This window comes from Amblyomma mixtum, chromosome 1 (genome assembly GCF_055824585.1).
Source record: "Amblyomma mixtum isolate Tamu chromosome 1, ASM5582458v1, whole genome shotgun sequence".
NCBI classification, from domain to species: Eukaryota; Metazoa; Arthropoda; class Arachnida; order Ixodida; family Ixodidae; genus Amblyomma; species Amblyomma mixtum.
In genome coordinates this window covers 24,342,900-24,361,677 of record NC_143012.1, presented here as the reverse complement: position 1 = coordinate 24,361,677, position 18,778 = coordinate 24,342,900, and the positions used below count along the sequence as shown (strand labels likewise).

The 18,778-nt window shown below is 44.7% G+C and overlaps 1 protein-coding gene across 5 annotated transcripts; it reads right to left on the bottom strand.

The window, feature by feature from the left end:
* Window positions 1-7,043: 7,043 nt before the first annotated feature.
* LOC149365762 (integrator complex subunit 12-like) lies at window positions 7,044-18,689 on the bottom strand. 5 transcript variants are annotated; one of them, XM_089545849.1, is made up of 8 exons: window positions 18,552-18,689; window positions 13,824-14,012; window positions 12,264-12,467; window positions 10,362-10,528; window positions 10,044-10,110; window positions 9,679-9,771; window positions 8,821-8,946; window positions 7,044-7,914 (listed from the first exon to the last, which is right to left on the bottom strand). In XM_089545849.1, exons 2-8 carry the CDS (start codon window positions 13,998-14,000, stop codon window positions 7,486-7,488), a joined length of 1,263 nt encoding a protein of 420 aa, XP_089401975.1. In that variant the 5' UTR covers window positions 14,001-14,012; window positions 18,552-18,689; the 3' UTR covers window positions 7,044-7,485. The 5 variants fall into 5 exon arrangements, with proteins under 5 accessions (XP_089401975.1, XP_089401965.1, XP_089401956.1 ...); XM_089545839.1 differs by lacking the exon at window positions 18,552-18,689 and adding an exon at window positions 18,218-18,358; XM_089545830.1 differs by lacking the exon at window positions 18,552-18,689 and adding an exon at window positions 18,179-18,325.
* Window positions 18,690-18,778: the final 89 nt, after the last annotated feature.

Below are 18,778 nucleotides of genomic sequence, written 5' to 3'. Positions count from 1 at the left end.
ACGTTAAATTTGTCATTTGTGAAAGGGGACACTTAAGCTCTGCCTTAAGGGTATGACACAATAGCGTCAATTCTCAAATAAGATTAATTACAGGGTTAATTCTCGGTATATGTAGAAGGTCATTCTCTACATTTATTTATTATACTAACGGAGGCTGCTCACAACATTTCTTTCGCAGTAAAATCTGAGCACATACTTACTGACAGCTATTCAACTCGTACTTTTGTACACTGTCTCAATTGTGGCATTGTGTCATGCAAGAGCAGGCTGCGAAACTATGTCCAGATGAATTGCTGCAAGGTTGGAACCTGGTTCCTGGTCTGTACTGGTGTTTCCACAATGCTGTCCTTTTGTACTGCTGAGGTGGCACTTTGACATGTTCGTAAGGAAGGCCCCTCGTAGAGCATCACTTGCTCAATTTTTCATTTCCCTCCCCTCAGGGTAAAAAGACATTTCCAAGTCACTGACAGGCTCGGACAAAGAGATTCCACCAGCTTCTGTGGCAGCCATAGCAATAAAGGGAAGTTCAAATAATACACCTGATCATCGCAGCTAGAGTATGGAACGCCCGCTGCGGTGGCTCAGTGGTTACAGCGCTCGGCTGCTGACCCAAAAGACGCGGGTTTGATCCCGGCCACGGCAGCCAAATTTCAATGAAGGCGAAATTCTAGAGGCCCATGTGCTGTGCAATTTCAGTGCACGTTAAAGAACCCCAGGAGGTCGAAACTTCCGGAGCCCTTCACTACGGCGTCCCTCATAGCCTGAGTTGCTTTGGGACGTTAAACCCCAATAAATCAAACCAGAGTATGGAATGAATGTACAGGGATGATGCGGAACACTTCCATGGAATAAGGATTACACAAAGTGCTCATTTGAAGTACAAGTTTGTGTATTAAAGTGCAGGCTAGTCTTGTGCAGTGCTCCACTAACATCTTCAAAGAAACATTGCAGTTGCTTATCAACAACACGTCGGAAAAATGTTCCGCAGCGATCTCTTCAAAACAACTCTTTTTGAATGTTGCGTTAATTTCTGAGCCGTCATTTAAAAGTCTCTCCTGTAACTCACCAACACCCATGGCCAGAGGTGTTTCCTATGCAAGCTGCAGTGATCATGGGGAACTGGCCTTTTCATCAGATGTGGTGCCCTCTGGCGAATGCGCGAAAATTAGTCTATTACACAAAAAACTGGGTAAGAATCCATAGAAGTTAATGCCGCAAGTGCAATGCGCCTCCGTGTGGCACCAGCCGCGCTCGTGAGTAGTGGATGAATAGTCGCACCTGCCACTTGCACCTGTTGTTGGCAACAAGTGCAATGTTTGTTTTCAACTAGTGCAGCGCAAGAGAGGCGCGCTTGCAGAGAGCAGCTGCATGAAGAAGGTGAATTACCCAACACTGGTGCTCGGGTGTAACTCAAAACCTCATTAATGCACAGGACAGACGCACCATCCTTGGAATTAATGCACAGAGCAAGCCTTGCCTCAGTGGTGGCTGGTCGCAGCACACATTCCGTGTGGAAGACTGGCTTGGTAAGCCTTGGGAAGTGATGCATGAAGCCTTTGTGGTCCCCTGATGCGATGCATCACATCCTTGTGCCCGTGATACGCACTGCACATTGATGACTGTCACCACATTTCATATCACTTCAATTACAGCAGGCGGGCAGCAGAGACAACAAAACATTCGCAAGACTAAACAGCACTGAGCAGTATGATAGTAAGTATTGATGCCAGGGCATCAGTGCTTGCGTATGTGGCAAAGTAAACCGGATAATGGCAACACTTGATGGCGATGCAAGCAGCTTGGCATCTTATGAATTGCCCAGTATGATACAGGGAACTCTTGCTCCTGTCATCACATGCTTCTACAGTTGGTTTTTGATGGCACTGCACAAGCTTGCCTTTGGTTCTTTGTCGTTGCCATGAGGCTGGTGTAGAACACTCCAGAGATGCTGAACATGGAAGACAGGGGATGCATTGAATGCATTGGCCTATTACCTCTTCATTTAGCTTGGATACCTACTTACAAGATGGTTTATGGTTTAATGGGTGTTTAACGTCCCAAAGCGACTAAGGCTATGAGAGATGCCGTAGTGGAGGGCTCCGGTAATTTCGACCACCTGGGGTTCTTTAACGTGCACTGACATCGCACAGTACACGGGCCTCAAGAATTTCTCCTCCAAAGAAATTCTAGCCGCCGCGGCCGGGATCGAACCCGCGTCTGTTGGGTCAGCAGCCGAGCACCATAGCCATTGAGCCACCGCGGCGGCCCCACTTACAAGACCTCAGCAGAACTTTGCCAGCTTTCTCCAGAAGCATTGCTTTTATTGTTCATTATCAAAAATTTGGGCTCCAATCCTTGAAGCCTGGTTGGCTGTTGGGGCTCTTATTCAGTGGTTGTGGATACCAGGAGGCTATCAGACTCTAGCCAAGGCAGACTAGCTACTAAGCAATTCATCAGTTCAATCTGGGATCAAACAATAGTGTGATTGGAGGGTTGACAAACTAGACTATTAATGCACCGTTACCTGTATGCCTTGAGGGTGGTAGGCTAAAGAGGGCTCGGAGTGCTGGTCCTGGGGTTGTATCTTGTAATGTTCTGTTTTCTATTTCGTTGGTCATGATGTCAGTCACAAAGAAAGCAGTAGGAGGTAGGGGCCATGCTCCAGTTCATTTTTTTATTTTTTGTGTATGTCAAATGCGTTATCATGCCCGCTCATTCGGTGGCGTCAGCACTGGTCGGCCAGTGCTCACAAACAGAACACTACAGCAGCTGGTCCCTATGGCCCTAACAACTCTGCTGTTCTTCACTCTTTCGAATGAAGATACCCGTCATCAATCAGGGAAATTTATTTTTGTTACAATAACCATGTCTACTATAATAGCAGCATTTGCATGCTTACGTCATGTTGTCCGTCATGTCCTACATCACCGGGAAGCTGCAACCAGAGGACCAAAAGAAAGGAAAACCAAGTAGAACATTTCGTATTGCAACCCCTGGATATTTTGGAATCGGTCAGTGCCTTCAAGCGTGCTACATCCAGCCTTAGTGGAAAGAAGGAAAGTTGCTTATTTCCTTTTTTTTTTATGCAGTGGAAATTAGATAGTAGGATATAAATTATGAAAACAGCAGTTGGAAACACTGGGCCACGGTCCCCAGTGTCCTGTATTGCCCTGCAAACCAATCACAACAGTAAACGAAATCAGCCTTTTAAAGTATATGAAACAAGCCAGGTATCAAAATTCTAGAGCTTATAATTTTCTCTTGTGTTTAGCTTCCTGTTCAAGTAACAAGAAAAGTTTTAACAACGGAGCACTTTTTTGTCTAGCAAGGAATTCTGCGCGGTGGTCCTGAATGTAGGCGGAGCTTAACTGCAGACTTAAGTTGTATCGGACTATGGAACCGTTTTCCTCTTGGCACGTGGTTAGGCTTAACTACACAGTGCTGCCCCAAGGGGCAGCCACCTTGTGTCAGTTCTTTAACCCCTTGCTGTTGACCCACGCATGCACAGTAAGGGAGAGCCCCTCCTACCCCTCGCTAGGAGAATGCACGGTGTGCCGCAGCACTTACATCTGATCTTGCATGATTCTATTCTTTCAACAGTATATAAAATCCTACAGGATGGATGGATGAAAGATAGGAGCATACATCCCCTTTGAAACTGGGTGGCGGCAGTTGCTGCCATGCTCGAATTTTTTTCTTTATATTTATTTAACGGTGTTACAAATCAGTCTATAAATTTGCCATTTTCTTCAAATGCAATTTTTAATTGTGCACTTCTAATCTTATGTCACCTCCCTGCTCTTGAGCCACCAATCTTCCAGTTGCTTTTTGCTAACTTCTACTGCAGATTCATTCACATGACCATCGTTATCTCTAAACCTTGGGGTCTCAGGGAAAGCATCTGTTCCTGCATCGTCATCCGGATGGGTGCTGGCACATTCTATTATAAGATGTTTTCTTTTTGTAGCTATGCGTTTTAGGACATCGTGATCTAGCTTCGAAGAGTAGGGCACTGCCTCTTGAGTAATCATAGAATGATTCCTTCCTGCCTGCCTTTTCCATTTCCTACATAGTTCTGCAGTCACCACAGCTTGTGGTTAAGCAGCACATAAAAAAGCATAAGTAAAAGTGCTCATTTCTATTGTTTCTGTGGCACAGCAAATTGGTGCTACATTCTGAATGCATGAGGCAGCAGTTCAAATCCCCCTACTTGAATTAATTTTTTTACTGTTAATTTTTAAGCCAAGAATTAACAGCAAGAACATTTTAAACCATTTGCCTCCGGGTGCGTGTTGCCTCTTGCATTACATTCCGAGACGATTTTGAGCCGAAATCGCCGCTGAGAAAACTGCGAGATGAACTGGGAGGCCAAGCCGGAAGTTGGGTAATGTACCACTCAGAGAATGGAGTTACACTCCAATCACCCTCCTTTGCCCTGCCCGCAACAAAGTCGGTAGCACGCAGTTACGTGGCTTCTCAGAAGCTTTCACCCATAAGTCATGACAAGCGCATTGTCCTTGGAAAAAAGTATATATTCGGGCTATAAACTTGTTTCGTTGACTGTACCTCTTGGTAGCTTTCTCTGTGCAGTGCCAGTGGGTCAGAGCCGTTGCAGTGACCCTTGTGTGCCACTGAGAGGGAAAAGTAAGCTTCTCTTTAAAACTTAGTGATCTGGGTGTGGGCAGTGCATAGCCCTACCAATGCCTTCCACTATAATAAGGATGAAATGCCCGACTACCCTTGTCACGCAGCTGTGTCTTTTCAAGTGCTGTCTTAAGGGGGGACATGGGTCTTAGAGCATTTTTTTTTACTTACAGACCAAAGGCAATGAAACTGCACAGACTTATTCAGTTTTTTCTGCTGATTTCAAATATGCAATTTTATTTCTAGGCCAATTAGTCTCCGAGATATTAATATATATCATGCCATTGTCTGCTCAAACAATAGAAGAAAAATGGGCTACCAGAAATTTAATTTTAATATGTGGGTAGATACTACAATGTGTGAGGAAAGCAACGCTGGAAGCAGTTTTCAGTTTTTTGTCCGTGTGGACAAATGGGCTTAAGGTATGACGCCACCTTTGAAAAATCGTTTTTTTGTAAAAATGACATTTTTTCTTTTTTTATATTTCGGGAATCCCAAAACATTCGAAAATGTTTTGCAGCAAGAATAATGTTCGTATCTTAATTTGTTCAAAAGTTATAGCCAACTTTCGAACAGGTGGTGTACAGTTCTGAAACCGAAACTGATATGGTTTGGTAACAGAAAATGATAACTCAGCGATAATCAGCGGCGTGTATTGAAAATTTTCCTGTTTTGTTTTAGTCTGATGTGTAAAAGATTATTCAAAGGCAATTTGTAATGCTTCCTTTTTTTAAAACATTGCTTTAAATTTCCACAAGAGGGATGCAAGACGCTACAAGCGTCTCAGTGGTTTACTTTGCGCACTTCACGCTATCGCTTTGAATGCTACCGGATTCGTCCTTCAATGATGGCAGCAGAAGTACAGCAGATATTTTGAGGGAAGCAGGCATCGAATCTGGCCACCACAATATCGTAGCATGTTGCACCAGTGACCATTACCGTGTGACGAAGGCCCAGCGTCAATGAACGGGCGAGGCAAAACATCTCCGCAAGATAAGACGGGCAGAAACAAATGCCAAAAGAGAGCTCGTGTCAGCTAAGGAGGGCCCTAGCTATGAACCTGGAGGATTTTAACTTCCTAGGGCATGATGATCTTGTTTCTACAAGGATTGAAAAACTTTAATCTTGTTTTTCTCAAAACTTTATTTTTCGCAATTTCGTGTTGCGCAAACAGTGATAACTTCCAAATGCATAAATATTTTTCAATGAAACTTTGCAGGCTCGTTCCTTTGTTACTAGCCTGTGCAATGAACTAGGATAAATTAAATCGAATCGTGAGTTTTGATATAATCACGTTTTATGTCGAGGAATGTAGGCAAAAATGACACATTTTTTTGTTTTCTTTAGCATTTTTGCTATAACTTTTTTCTTAATTATCGGATGGCAAAGATCCTAGTTGGTTGCACAGTATGGTTAGTTGGCTAACGCTGTGCCGAAAATTTTGCAATTCCTTCTCTTCATTCACCAGTTATGAATGTTTGCATAACAGCCATGTTTGGGCAATTTTTTGTGAATAATAAATGCCAGCATGGCTTTTTTCACTCTTTTGTGCTTTTGAATACCATATAAAATGGTACTTTATAAGGTAAATGTGAAATAAAAATTTAATGCTCAAAATTTAAAAAAAATTTGAAAAAAGTGGCGTCATACCTTAATAGTTAGTTTCATGTGTGTCTGTTTTCTGGCACTGTATGTGTGGTTAACTCACTTGAAAACTGACTATTAAGCCCATTTGTCCACACGGACAAAAAACTGAAAACTGCTTCCAGCGTTGCATTCCTCACACATTTATTCCTCACACATTGCATTCCTCACACATTTTCTACCCACATATTAAAATTAAATTTCTGGTGGCCCATTTTTTTTCTATTGTTTGAGCAGACAATGGCATGATATATATTAGTATCTCAGGAACTAATTATCCTAGAAATAAACAAATTGCATATTTGAAATCAGCAGGAAAAACTCAATAAGTCTGTGCTGTTTCATTGCATTTGGTCTGTAAATAAAAAAAAATGCTCTAAGACCCATGTCCCCCCTTAATGGGACTAGCATGTGCTGCTCAGTATAACTGAACTTAACTAGTTTTCTGTTATCATGACTTTAGCAGGCTGAACAGATAACCTTATCTCCACTTGGAAGTAGGATCACAGCAGCTGGTCATAGCTACCACTGTCTGACCAAAAGTCAAGTTCACACCATGCTCAAAACTGCCTGCCATGGAAAAGGAGGTGGACCTTGAATTGCAGCAGAACTGCCAAAGTTTAGGGCCAGCTATTTTAACAAGGTTCTACACTTTGTGGGACTTGCATGCTACTGCATCACACACACATAGCCTGGCCTCGCTGGAAAGGAGTGCTATCTAACCGTGGTGGACTAAGTTAGTAATGACAGCTGGGTGTGTTGGAGCTCTTTATCTTCAATGCCACACTGCTCATCTGGCACAATCAACAACATGCAATCAGTTGCGTGATCACTGAATCTGAAACACAGCAAGAGATCTGCGTCTACACAAACAAGCTTGCTTCCCAGATCAACTCGAGTGTTCACAGTGCTTCAAAAACAGGCTGTGCTTGCATGCAACGATACAACTTTCTTACAAATGATTACACACTTCTGCACGCAACCAGTGACGCGTTCAGCGAGACAATAACAGATGAAGAGGGAAACCAACAACACAGGCTATGAAATGAACGCGACTTGTGACACACGAGTCAAGGTTGTCCCATTTACACAGGTGCCGTGCAAAGAAAGCGGCACCCCGACTCAAAGAAGTCATGGCACTGGCACCAATGAGTCAACAACAACACCGGAGCTGTGAAGCGAGCAGCTGAAAATGCGCTACTTGGACGTCACTCGTCGCTTCTCCTGCATCTTTGCTGCGGCTTTCTTCTTCATGATCTGCAGCCGCTTGTCCGCAGACATGAGCAGAGATGAGGATGCCGACTTTCCGTTGCCGCCTGCGCTGGCGGTCACCGGGACCAGGGCCGGTGGAGAGGGCCCCGATGAGGAGGCCGAACTGCCGTTTCCGCCGTTGTTTCCCCGAGAAGAGGACCCGGCAGAGGAGGAGGAGGAAGAGGAGGACGAGGACTTGATGGCGGCTGCAGCCGTGGCTAGGCTCGAGAGATTCTGGAATGCGGACGGCAATGGCTTCTGCGGCTGCGCAACAGAGCCCAGTGGCTTCAGTGGTTTCGGCTTGCTCAGATTCGCTGCTAGTCCGGCGAGTCCGATGGGCTTGTTCGGACCACCAGAAGAAGACAGGGCAGGAACCTAGGCACAAGAACAATTGAACAAGAAACTTAAGCTCTGCCTTAAGAGTTTGAAGCATTAGCGTGGATCGGTTAATGCCCATATGCAGAATTGGCCATTCTCTATTTAACATTCATAGATCTCTGGGCATCCTCATACCACTCCTGGTGCAGTGGTGCTGAGGTTAAGCAATGCACCACTGCCTTGCGATGGCAGGTGCTGCGACCAGTGGGACTTGCGCGATCCAGGTAACTCCTCCTGAGCAACTTCTCGCCACCAATTATTAATTGGTATGGTATGGTTTATGGGGTTTAACGTCCCAAAGAAACTCAGGCTACGAGGGACGCCGTAGTGGAGGGCTCCGGAAATTTCGACCACCTGGGGTTCTCTAACGTGCACTGACATCGCACAGTACACGGGCCTCTAGAATTCCAATTATTAATTGACTACATAGCATGTACCAATTATTAATTGACTACATGCTATGGTGCACAGTTTGCTCACAATCCGGTGGACAGGTTGTGATGATGCCACAAGGTTACGTGACTAGGTGGTCCACCTGCCTCCTAGGTTGATTCTCTCGGGATTTTTTGTGGATTTTTCGCTCACGGTCAACAACGACGCCGGATTTTCTGTGATAAAAGGTCCTTAACGCTATCGCATTAAAACGGTTGTGTTCAAACATAGAGATAAAATTACACAAAAGAAGAGGGAGCCACTGTTAGCTCGTTGGTAAGACGTATAATTCTACCCATGGGAGCCTGGAGGTGCTCCCAGCGGAGAGTGCTTGGGAAGAGACACCCACTGGTCCAGAAGGCTTCACACGGACAGGAACACACAGACCAGTTTTTTTACCAAGAAAGGACTAATATAAGCTGATGCAGTAATAACGAAAGCGCGAACACAAATGTGTTGGCATCAGCTCACCTTGAGCTCGGAGCGCTTGAAAGGCTGTGATGTGAGTGGCGGTGGCGTTTCTGGCTTGCTTGGCGGCGTGAGCTCACGTGGAACACCAAAGGGCATCTTGGATGCTGGCTTCGGAGGCTTGATGGTCTGTACGGGCAGCATGCAATTATTCACTTTTACTCCCGACACCTAACTAGTGCATGAAGATCTCAAAGAGCAAGAAGTCAATTCTTTGGGTGCCAAAAGGTCACAAAAAGCTGCGTGCTCAGTTTCATTCATTTACTAATGCAAAACTTGGCCTGAAATATGACAGTGCCTTGCAGCTCTGAGAGTTTCATGTGGTGCTAGTTTCCCTGTCCAGATAAAAAGGATGTCATGACAGATCAGCGATTTAAAACACTGAAGTGATCTGATGTGAGGATTATGGTAATAATATTTACATAAGCAAGACACCTTGCTGAGTGCACTGGAATGTTGAGAGCCTATTTCATGTGATTATTCTGGCTGTGCGACGATAATATGAAATTAGCGGCACACTCTGAATGATGCGCACTGCAGGGTAAGGGACAGATACCATGCAGGGTGCCTGGCCTCTCATTAGAGCATGGCACAACAAACATAACACACAAAACAAAACAGCCGTGGGAGACGGAACATACGGCACTACACAGGGCAGTGGAATGTGTAGAGCCTTGCAGGCTGGAGCGCACAGCACGAGAAACATCATGATACAAAAACGTTGCACCATTGTAAGCAAAAACACATCGCAAAGCTCTGTCACAACATTCATCTTACTGTTTGCACTGAGACCATGTATCCACTGAGAGAAACCAACAATGCTTTCATGCAAAGAGACACTAGCACCTTGGCTTGACTCACCATTTTCTTCATGTTTTTCGTGCATCGGGCACAGTACCAGACTAGGCGGGGGTCGTTGACATCGTAGTCGGTAGCGGGTGGCCTATGGCACTCCTGCACAATTCAAGAGAAAAGAGGAATGTGACTCACGAGTTGTAGCACTGGCTGCATGTGACATCAGAATGTGTTTGGCAGCTCAATTTTCTCCTTGCTGTATGCCGTCATTTCATGCGAGTAACAGCTACTACATCTTAAGGGAGGACGGGAAGGGTGGCAGTCTGTTTACAACAGCCGACCGCAGAAGTCAAGTTTATGTGACATAGAACAAAGAAAAATTATTTACTACAACAGGATATGAACGCCAGTGTTTTGGTAGCACAACTCACTTGGTGGTAGAGGCAGTGACACTCTTGACATTCTATTAGCTGATTCTTGGCTGTGACATCTTGCTGGCTACGAATATGAAGAATGAACAGCATGCAAGGTAGAATGAACTGTGGAATAGACTTTGACTCTTAGTTTAGAGCGCTCTCTTAGTATAGGCAGTTTGGTTTCGGGATAAAATCCTCACACTGATAAGATAAAACGTTGGTGAAACTGGCAAAGATAATAGCCATGCTCTCAGCTGTTCTGTGAACTCCCCCAAACAAGCAGGCAGACCATAAACGATGCAAGCTAAAGAGAGAGAGAAAAATTCCACTCACTTGCACATTACGCAGACCTGGCCCATGTCAACAGTGAAGTCTTCTCCGTCGCTGCTTGAATCGGGGGACGAGGATGAGGCGAGGCGACTAACTGGCGAAGCCGACTGGGATGAAGCTAGTTGCGGTGATTCTGTACGAGCACGTTTGGCTTCTAGGAGGCCGCTGACCTACACAAGGGCATGGATGAACAGCTGAAGTAATGTAAAAGCATAAATGCCAATTCTAAAGTATGGCTAAACTAATCCAAACACCATTTCCTGATTGCATAATCTAAAGGTTGGGTTAACCACAGATAGGGAAGGTTTGATACACTAGACAAGATTTATAGTTCGGACAGACGAGCGCTGAAAGTATGTTTTCAAATAAAATGGTGAGCCTATACTTTTCCATTGATGCTTACATTTTGTTGTTGCGTTTCTTGATTATGTGCCCACCTCATGCTGCAAAAACATTAATACTTTTGTGCAATTTGGTGTTGCGCTTGAACTGTAACCAGATTCTAATTCATCTATTGAAAAGTAGAACAGTCACTGGTTTCACAAGGACACTTTGGAGGGGCATCAGCATACAGGTGAAGGAAAACAAAGTCAGCATGAAAATGACAGAAGCAGAGCACGTTGTCACACGGCAGTGACGACAGAGGCACATGCAGGTAAAAAAGAACAGACGGACAGGCTGGTGTAAAGCTCAAAATAAACTGCTGATTAAGGTGGACTTGTACTGAATTTAAAATCACAGCACAAAATAGGTGCCAACTAAAAGTTAAGACATACACAGCTCTAACTTCTAACACTACTTACTACAGGAAAGAGACTACATTCCTATACCACTCATGTTATCATGCAGCACTTGCCGACATGCGCATCGTCACAAAACACTGGCACAAATTACCATGCAAACATTCCAGCTTTTCAGTAAGTGTGGGTTGCTGAAAAACGTATCCTCCAAAAGCGCAATCCTTTCTACCTAAATAACTTCACAAGTCATCATCTGATCCTTGTGCCTCTTGGCACACTGATTCCACTGCTCTGCATGTCACTGGATGGTGCACAAAACCACTAGGTATATAAGAATAGTGTTTTTCCCATAACAAATGTCAGCGCTATGTGTGTGTCACCTTTCAGTTCATGTGTCTTCTGTATGATGACATTAAGTTTAGTACACTGTGCCAACATGCTCATTTTACTGCACTCATAAGGTGAACTTGTTCCCACAATGAAAAGGAAACAAAAGTCCAGCGGCAGCGACAGCAACACGCACCTTCAGCAGCAATAGGTGCCACAAGGCATTTGGCCCTGAGCTGCCACCCTCTACTTGAATGTGATGCAACCAGGATTTTCTAGATAACAACCCTATTAGTAGAACAGCCCTGAGAACAACATAATAACATGTGTTCGGTAGTGATCATTAGCGAAAAAACTACTTGTTGCTTCACAGGAGTACACGACTCATACAACATGCCCTAAAAAACAAGTTTGAAAAATGATAAGGAGTGGTGACTAGAAAGAAATGTCAGTGAATGAGCAAGTGCACATAACAGAACTTGGCTTCAATACGATCAGGTAGGAGGGGGCAACCTTTATGTGCATCACTGACAAAAAGATACCTTTGATATCAATTAACAATAAGGTATTTGATGCATATAAGGTGAAAAAAAATTGTTTGCTATGGCGTACTAACCGGTCTGCCTTTGTTCCTCAACGCTGTTTGTGTATGAGAAGATCCTTTTCCGAGGAATGCAATATCTCAAATGGACTCGGTCAAAAGCTACAGCAATGCTTGCAGTATATATTCGTGTCTGAGCTAATGTTTGTGTCCCCACCCCTCTGAACTGGCCTCAGCTGATTTGAGTAACTGCCAGTGACCCTCTTCCCATCGCCCAACACAGCGTGGGGTGCTTGCCTCCAGGACAGGTGACGGAGTGTCCGGCTTTGCAGGCAGCGGAGGCGGCTTGCACTCCAGCGGTGGAGGGTCCTTGCGCCTCGGCTCGTCGCTCGGTGACGAGAAGCTCCGGACGGCTGACAGTGCAGGTGGGCCCCCATTGCTGCCGATTTCCTGCTTAGGCGACTGTCTCCTTCCCAGCAGGTGCGCCCGGCCATCACTCTCCTGCAGTGGCACCATGCCGGAAAAAGCACACCTGACACAAGCACACAACAAGAGGCACTTTTCAACTGGATGCCCCTCCAATTCCATCCAATTTTCACCCACAGTAACAATTGAATCTTTTGATCATTCTGGGTGCGGTAATGTTTGTGTGGCAGCAAAAAAATGCAATTATTGCAATTATTAGAGAGGACTTAGTGATCACCATGTTCAAGTGAATGGCAGTGCAGCCTAGACTCTGGAATCTGCACAAAAAAATTATGGTGATACACAGCAGTTTACATGTGAAATCAGCAGGTGGCGACACCAGCATTTAGTTTTTTTTCACCTTTTCGCCGTTTTCAGTTAAAGTAGTGTCTTTGTCGCTGGAATGCAGCAATCTATTGATACAGACCAACTTAATTAGTCTTCAGTGCCTCTTTAACCTGCACGGGAGCAGTGTGCGACGAAATAAGCTGGGTAAGTCTGAGTGCCTGGTCTCATCCAGCTGGATTGCATAAAACAAGTCAATTATTATCACGAGGACACAAACCAAACTGGTCAGAAAGGTCTCATTAGAAGCAAACACAAAGCACAGTGACTTTGGGCAAAAAGCTCACCAACATGCAAACAGAACACCCTGGTCATCTATTTAATGTTCTCCGATGGTATCCCTTTGGGAACTGCAGGATGCCTAATGTTTCATGCCCAGCTACCAAGCGTGCAGTGCACCAAGGAGTTTGGCCTGAAAGGCTGCATTCTCCAATTTCGGTTCCAGCAGCAGTCAGAAGGTAATGCGTTTGGCACTCAACGTGAATTCCCCGCTATTACTCAAGTTCCTTTCCTGGACACGTCTATCGGACCCACCTGGGACAGCGAAAATCCATCAAGAATATATCTAGAAAACAGCCCATGCTGCAATAGGAGCCTTTCATAAAATATTACTAACAAAACAAACATCAACAATTATAAGTATCTCTTACATGGACAACATGTACATCTCCATCGAGGCTATAGCGAACATCACCCACCAGGAAAGTGCCAAGCTCTGGTCCTATAGATGCAAAGAAGGCGAGTTCCACAGCACAGCCCAGTGGCATAGCATTGCCACAGAAATGGTATCAATGCCACGAAGTGCATGTGAAGAGCTAATCTGTGACAAATAATGGTTAGTGTCACAACAGTCTAGTCTTGGAGGCTTGAGTACAAATGGTGTTTACTGTCCTTCCTTTGCCTCATTTTGTATTTTGTTGATTTTGAGTTTCTTGTTAGTTAAAGGTCTACCAACTAGGCTGCAATGCAGTCTGATCACCAAACAGCCACTGGTTTTAGGCCTAACAGCAGGGAAGTGATGCGTGGCTGACAGAGGGGGCCACTCGCCAGCTTGATGGTGGTGAGCAGAGTCTTGGTGTCCCTGCCAGCTGAGCCGGTGGTCCCTTGGCGCTGCCCGAGCGTGTCCTCGATGAGCTGGCGTAGCTGCTCGGCCGAGTCCTTGGCCTTGGAGTGGAGCAGGCGCAGAGCCTTAAGGAACAGCGGGTCCAGTTCCAGCTGAGCCATGGGCACTTCTTCCTGGCAAGGCAAAGAGGACAGCTCTTCAGGAGAGAAGAGGCACCCGTAGCAGCTTCATGCGAGGCCGGCCTTCACTCCCTTCTGCTTGACAAGCAAAAGAGCCTTGCACGTATGCCTCGGAATCAAGAGAGGAATGCCCATACGAGAAGACAAGTGGTGGCCCACCGTCGCCTTTACGGCTTCTCGCTGTGGGCGATAAATAAGAGCGCGAGGTTTGACATTAAAGTGGTCTTTATGGCTGATAACAAAGAGGGCAGTCTGCGCTCAGCTATCTGCAAGGTGGAACCAAAGATAAGTGCTCGATGTGGTATACGACATGCTTTGCCATCTGTGAGAAAACGGTGGTGCTTCCAGTCACTTTGTGAAAAGAATTACATAGGCCAAAAGGGCTGTTGTTTGTGAAAGTACTGCAACTCCTACCCTTATCCAACCCATCACTTAATGCATGAAATACAGCTGTGCTCTGGTGCTTGACTGCATATGTGTCTCATAGAGGCACAAGGACCAGGCCTGTGCAACGCCAAGCCATCAGCATTGTTGTTAGCGGAAGAGATGTGTTTTTGCATTCTTTTGGGGAGGACGCAAAGGCATCTCCTCTATTCAATGCACAAAGAACTCTTATTGTGAGTTCCAGTTTCATCCTCAGTTTTTTTGTTTATGCATTTGTGTTCAGTATAAATCAAGCTAAGATAACAGTCAGCATCTGCACGGTGTGTCCTTTTTTTCTGTCCTTGTGTTACACATTGCGATGACAAATATCGGCCTGATGAGTCATTTTCCCTCTTTGAAGCAGGTGGTCAAAGATGATTGGCTTACATCTTTTGCCGCCTTCTACACCTCGATCACCATTATTCCTCCAAATAATACCTGCTCAAGCTTGGTGAGAGGGGGTGCTGATGCTATACATGGCACGAGCCCTCCCGAAGGTCTCGGAGAAACAAGTCCGTTTGTTTAAAGGAACATGTGCAAAGCTTGTGCAAGCATGTGTACAAGCAGCCTTTGAGGAGTTGCAGTCAGAAAGCTAAAGGCAAACAAGAAAACCTAAGCAGCTGAAAATTTTTGAAGAACATTCTAAAAATAAATTAAAAAAAAAATAGTGTTCGATTTTGCTTTTCAAAATGATGCTTGTCACCCACATACTAAAGCTGTAAAAAGGGTAGTAACAGCGAGTCCTGTCGTGTCCAGAACTGTAAACAGGACTGGTGATGAGAAAAGTTGTCAGCAGTTCTTCTGTATAAGAGGCAGCAAATTTATCGGCTCAATAAATTAATAAAAGTCTTTCATTTCAATTACACCTAGAACAGAGTTCAATTTGTTTATTTTTGAAGCGCAGACAAGATGAGGACAAAAGGAAGATGAGACAAACGTAGCACTGAACTTGCAACAAATTTTATTCCCAGCAGCACTCGGGAATAAATACTTTTCATTCCCAAACCAATAGTACACAAGACCATCATGATGAGCCCACGATACCATCATGATAAGACATTTCTTTTTAAGGGGTGATGTGGATGGGTGATTAACACAAGCATCTTCGTTTGTTGCTGTGTTGTCTGCTGCAGTGATTTTGCACAATCGCTGACCAGTTTCAGCTGATAACAACGAAGTCTTCATGAATGTCGCATGCCCAGAATCACTACAAAGCATCACAAGATGCCTCGTGATCCTGTCACTAGAACGCGAGCCCATCTGGCCTGCGTGGCATCTGCCACATGTCAAACGAATCTGACAGACTGCGCCGTCTGTGCAGAGCACGGAAAGGTTCTGATTCTTCTTCAAGTAGTCAAGTAGTCTCGCTGGAGATGTGAGTAGTTAGGTTATGTTTGGATGACTTGTCTGGGGCTGAACCCTCAGACCACCGAGAAAACCAAGTTTTGTGTTGAGTGATCTACCTATCTGTTTCAGATTGTGCGGCACCCAGTTAACATAGCACGCAACTGCAGTACTGGTTTTGTTTTCCAGATACAGGATAAACAGCACTTTTATAGTTCCTCAGATTCTTAAAAAGACTTTCAGCTAGCAAGACTAGCATTCATTTGGAAAAGCCAGCTTTCATGAGCCCTACCATTTCAAAAATTTCAACAATGCCATGTGCACATGGCTTCTTGACTGTAATCATGCACTAGTTTGCAATGAATCTTTTCCCTAACTTCGAAATGAGCCGAATGAAAAGGAAGAAATTTTTCGCCTCCAGGTTTGAAGGCCCAGCCCTGCAAATTTGATCTGAATGAAAGGCCTTGCTTTCAACAGCCCAGATGTTGCCATCAACTAGAACATCATGCATTAAGAGCAACGAATTAAAGCAGCCATAAAAAAAAAAGACTAAACGCATCAAACTCAAAGCTGACAGTATAACTATCAGTGAGGATAAATAAATTGTCCAGATCTCTTAAGAACTATTAAAAATAAAAGATCTTCAAGACAGGTTACTAAAAACAACTGACAATGCAAGACTGCATATAGCGGCCCTGCTATGTCAGCACATCATATCAATAAAAATGACATATCAATCTAAGGTAAATGTTAGCGACTAGGCTATAGGCAGCTTTGAGATGTGAAACCCCACATTCTGTACCACTAAAAAAATTCCTGTTGGCCAGTACAGCAACATTCTGAAATATAGTCCCTCCCTAACAGTCGATTCTCTTTTCAACACAGGGCAGTAAATTCAATCAAATGACGAACCACGAAGAAAGACACAGGGACACACACAAGCAAACAATTTGCGTCTATTGCAGGGCGATAAGACAGGTGGCTTTGTTGTTGTTGAAAAGGGCATTTTTGATGAAAAAGCGCTGCAGGCAGTGTCAAAAAACTTTGTCCCAGTCCGAAAAAGTGCAGTAAAAGTAAAAACTAAGTTTATAGAATTCTGCAAAAAACTTGAACTAACGACGCTCGCTCGGGATATAGATAAAAGTAGAGGTCAGTGCTTACCGGTTTCTTTCTTCGTGGTTCGTCATTTGATTGCGCATCCTTTACCTTCACAACATCATGTACCAACTAGGCCCTACCCAAGTTTTGTTGCAGTAAATTCAGCTTGGGTTGCATTTAAAATGCGTCGGCATCGATAGAAAATTGCACGTGGCTTCTGTCAGAATGGAATTTTTTAAATTCTAAACCACTGTCAATGTTTTCTTCAGCAGGAAAAAGCGGTGTATGGCTAAAAGGCTTAGCTCTTCCAGCAGGAAGAGTAACTTTTTTGAAGTGTCTGTCTCAGTAGTGCATGTCTTTCTGACCTTGCATCCTGATTTTGTCTGCAGTGTAGAAATGATGGCTTATAATCAACCAGCCCTGCAAGTAATTCTGGCCAACGACTGCTCCACCAATGTGCCACACAGTGAAGACGTGTTGCAGCTCATTTCAAATTTTGCTCCTTGACTGGAGCCTTTGTTTGAAGGGCTTTTGAAGAGCACTGTGTAACTAAGGGCTCTTGCATTTGAAAACGATGCCCTCCTTGATTATTACTTCATGTACTGTTTCTGTCTCCAACGTGCTGCACGCTTTTGAACATGATGCAGTGGAATTGTGAACACTACTGTTTTGAGTGCTTGGCACAATCCCATATACTAGTTATTGGCTTATATTAAATAATTATATTATTGCCTTTTATTCAAGAAGTTATGGCTACGAGTCCAGTAAGTGTTTTCGATTCTGCAAGAAGTTTTAAATAAATAAAAAACAAAAAAAAAACCATCCTGACTGGAACCCGTTTTAAACCCTTGATTTGTGCACGCCGTGGACAGCCGGAACTGCAGAAATGCAGAATGACATCATGCAGAAAGCAGGCAGGATAATGTTCCCGACATGGTGCCTCCTTCGCGATGCTGCCAGCACTTTCAGCGACGAGCAGCGAATCTCTTAATTGCGTTTCTTTCTTGGTCTTTTCAACTCTGGTCTTGCCCTCTCTCCATCAACAGCACAGGCGCAAATTAAAAGAACGAGCCCAGGATTATATTTCTATGGAGTTAGCTTTGTGCGTGGGAGATTGCGTCCAGCACGTTTCAAGAAACTGTCTTTTATTTATTTTTTTTACTTCATGAAGTTAAACTGCAGTTACATGCGTACATGAAACGACTGCTACATCGAATTCGCAATCTGGCTCCAATTCACGCCGGAAATACGCGTGTGCCTTGAACCAATTATTGCTAGACGAAAAGTTGCTCCACCATGCAGAATAACACCGGAGGTAGTCGCCAACTGCTCACAGCAGGGAGCTTAGCGGAACTGTCATGCGGAGTCCAAAACAGCAGAGAAAGTTCCGCAGCACGCGAATCAGCACAAGCAAGCACGCACGCCATGAGCGCACCATCGAAGTGCCGAAAGCAAATAAAAAAGAGCATGCAGGCGAGGAGGTAGAGAAGAGAGACTGGACGGAGCGAGCGAGGGACCGAACGCACGAAGAAAGATGAGGATGGACAGATGAGAGGAGAGGGAAGAAGCGTGGGAAAACAAAAGAAAAGTAGTTCGCTCATGGCGGACCACCACCCATTCATAGTCGCGAAAATATGACTCCCACTGGCTCTGACGGGCCACACTTACGTTTCTGCTCAGGAAAACGGATTTGCTGGATGTTCCCACGTTTATTTGGGGCCTCAGAACCAGTGTTCGGCCCCTGCGACTAGGTTTTCTTGACAATTTTGTGGCGAGTACTGCCTCCCACGACTAGTCGGCGGTTCGCGATGCCGATTGCGGTGCGAGAGCCATGAAAGTTGGACGGGCAATACAGTTCGTTGTTGAAAGAAAGATGCCTCCTAATTATTGGCTTT

Bases quoted from the DNA above. Each gene is read 5' to 3' on its own strand.
- LOC149365762 (XM_089545839.1), bottom strand. From the start codon at position 18,352: ATGCTCTTTTTTATTTGCTTTCGGCACTTCGATGGTGCGCTCATGGCG. The intron at 14,013-18,217 runs GTGAGCAGTTGG...TTGCCTTGCCAG, and splicing joins GTTCCGCTAAGCTCCCTGCT to GAAGAAGTGCCCATGGCTCA. The intron at 8,947-9,678 runs GTGAGTCAAGCC...CTGCCCGTACAG, and splicing joins CGAAAAACATGAAGAAAATG to ACCATCAAGCCTCCGAAGCC.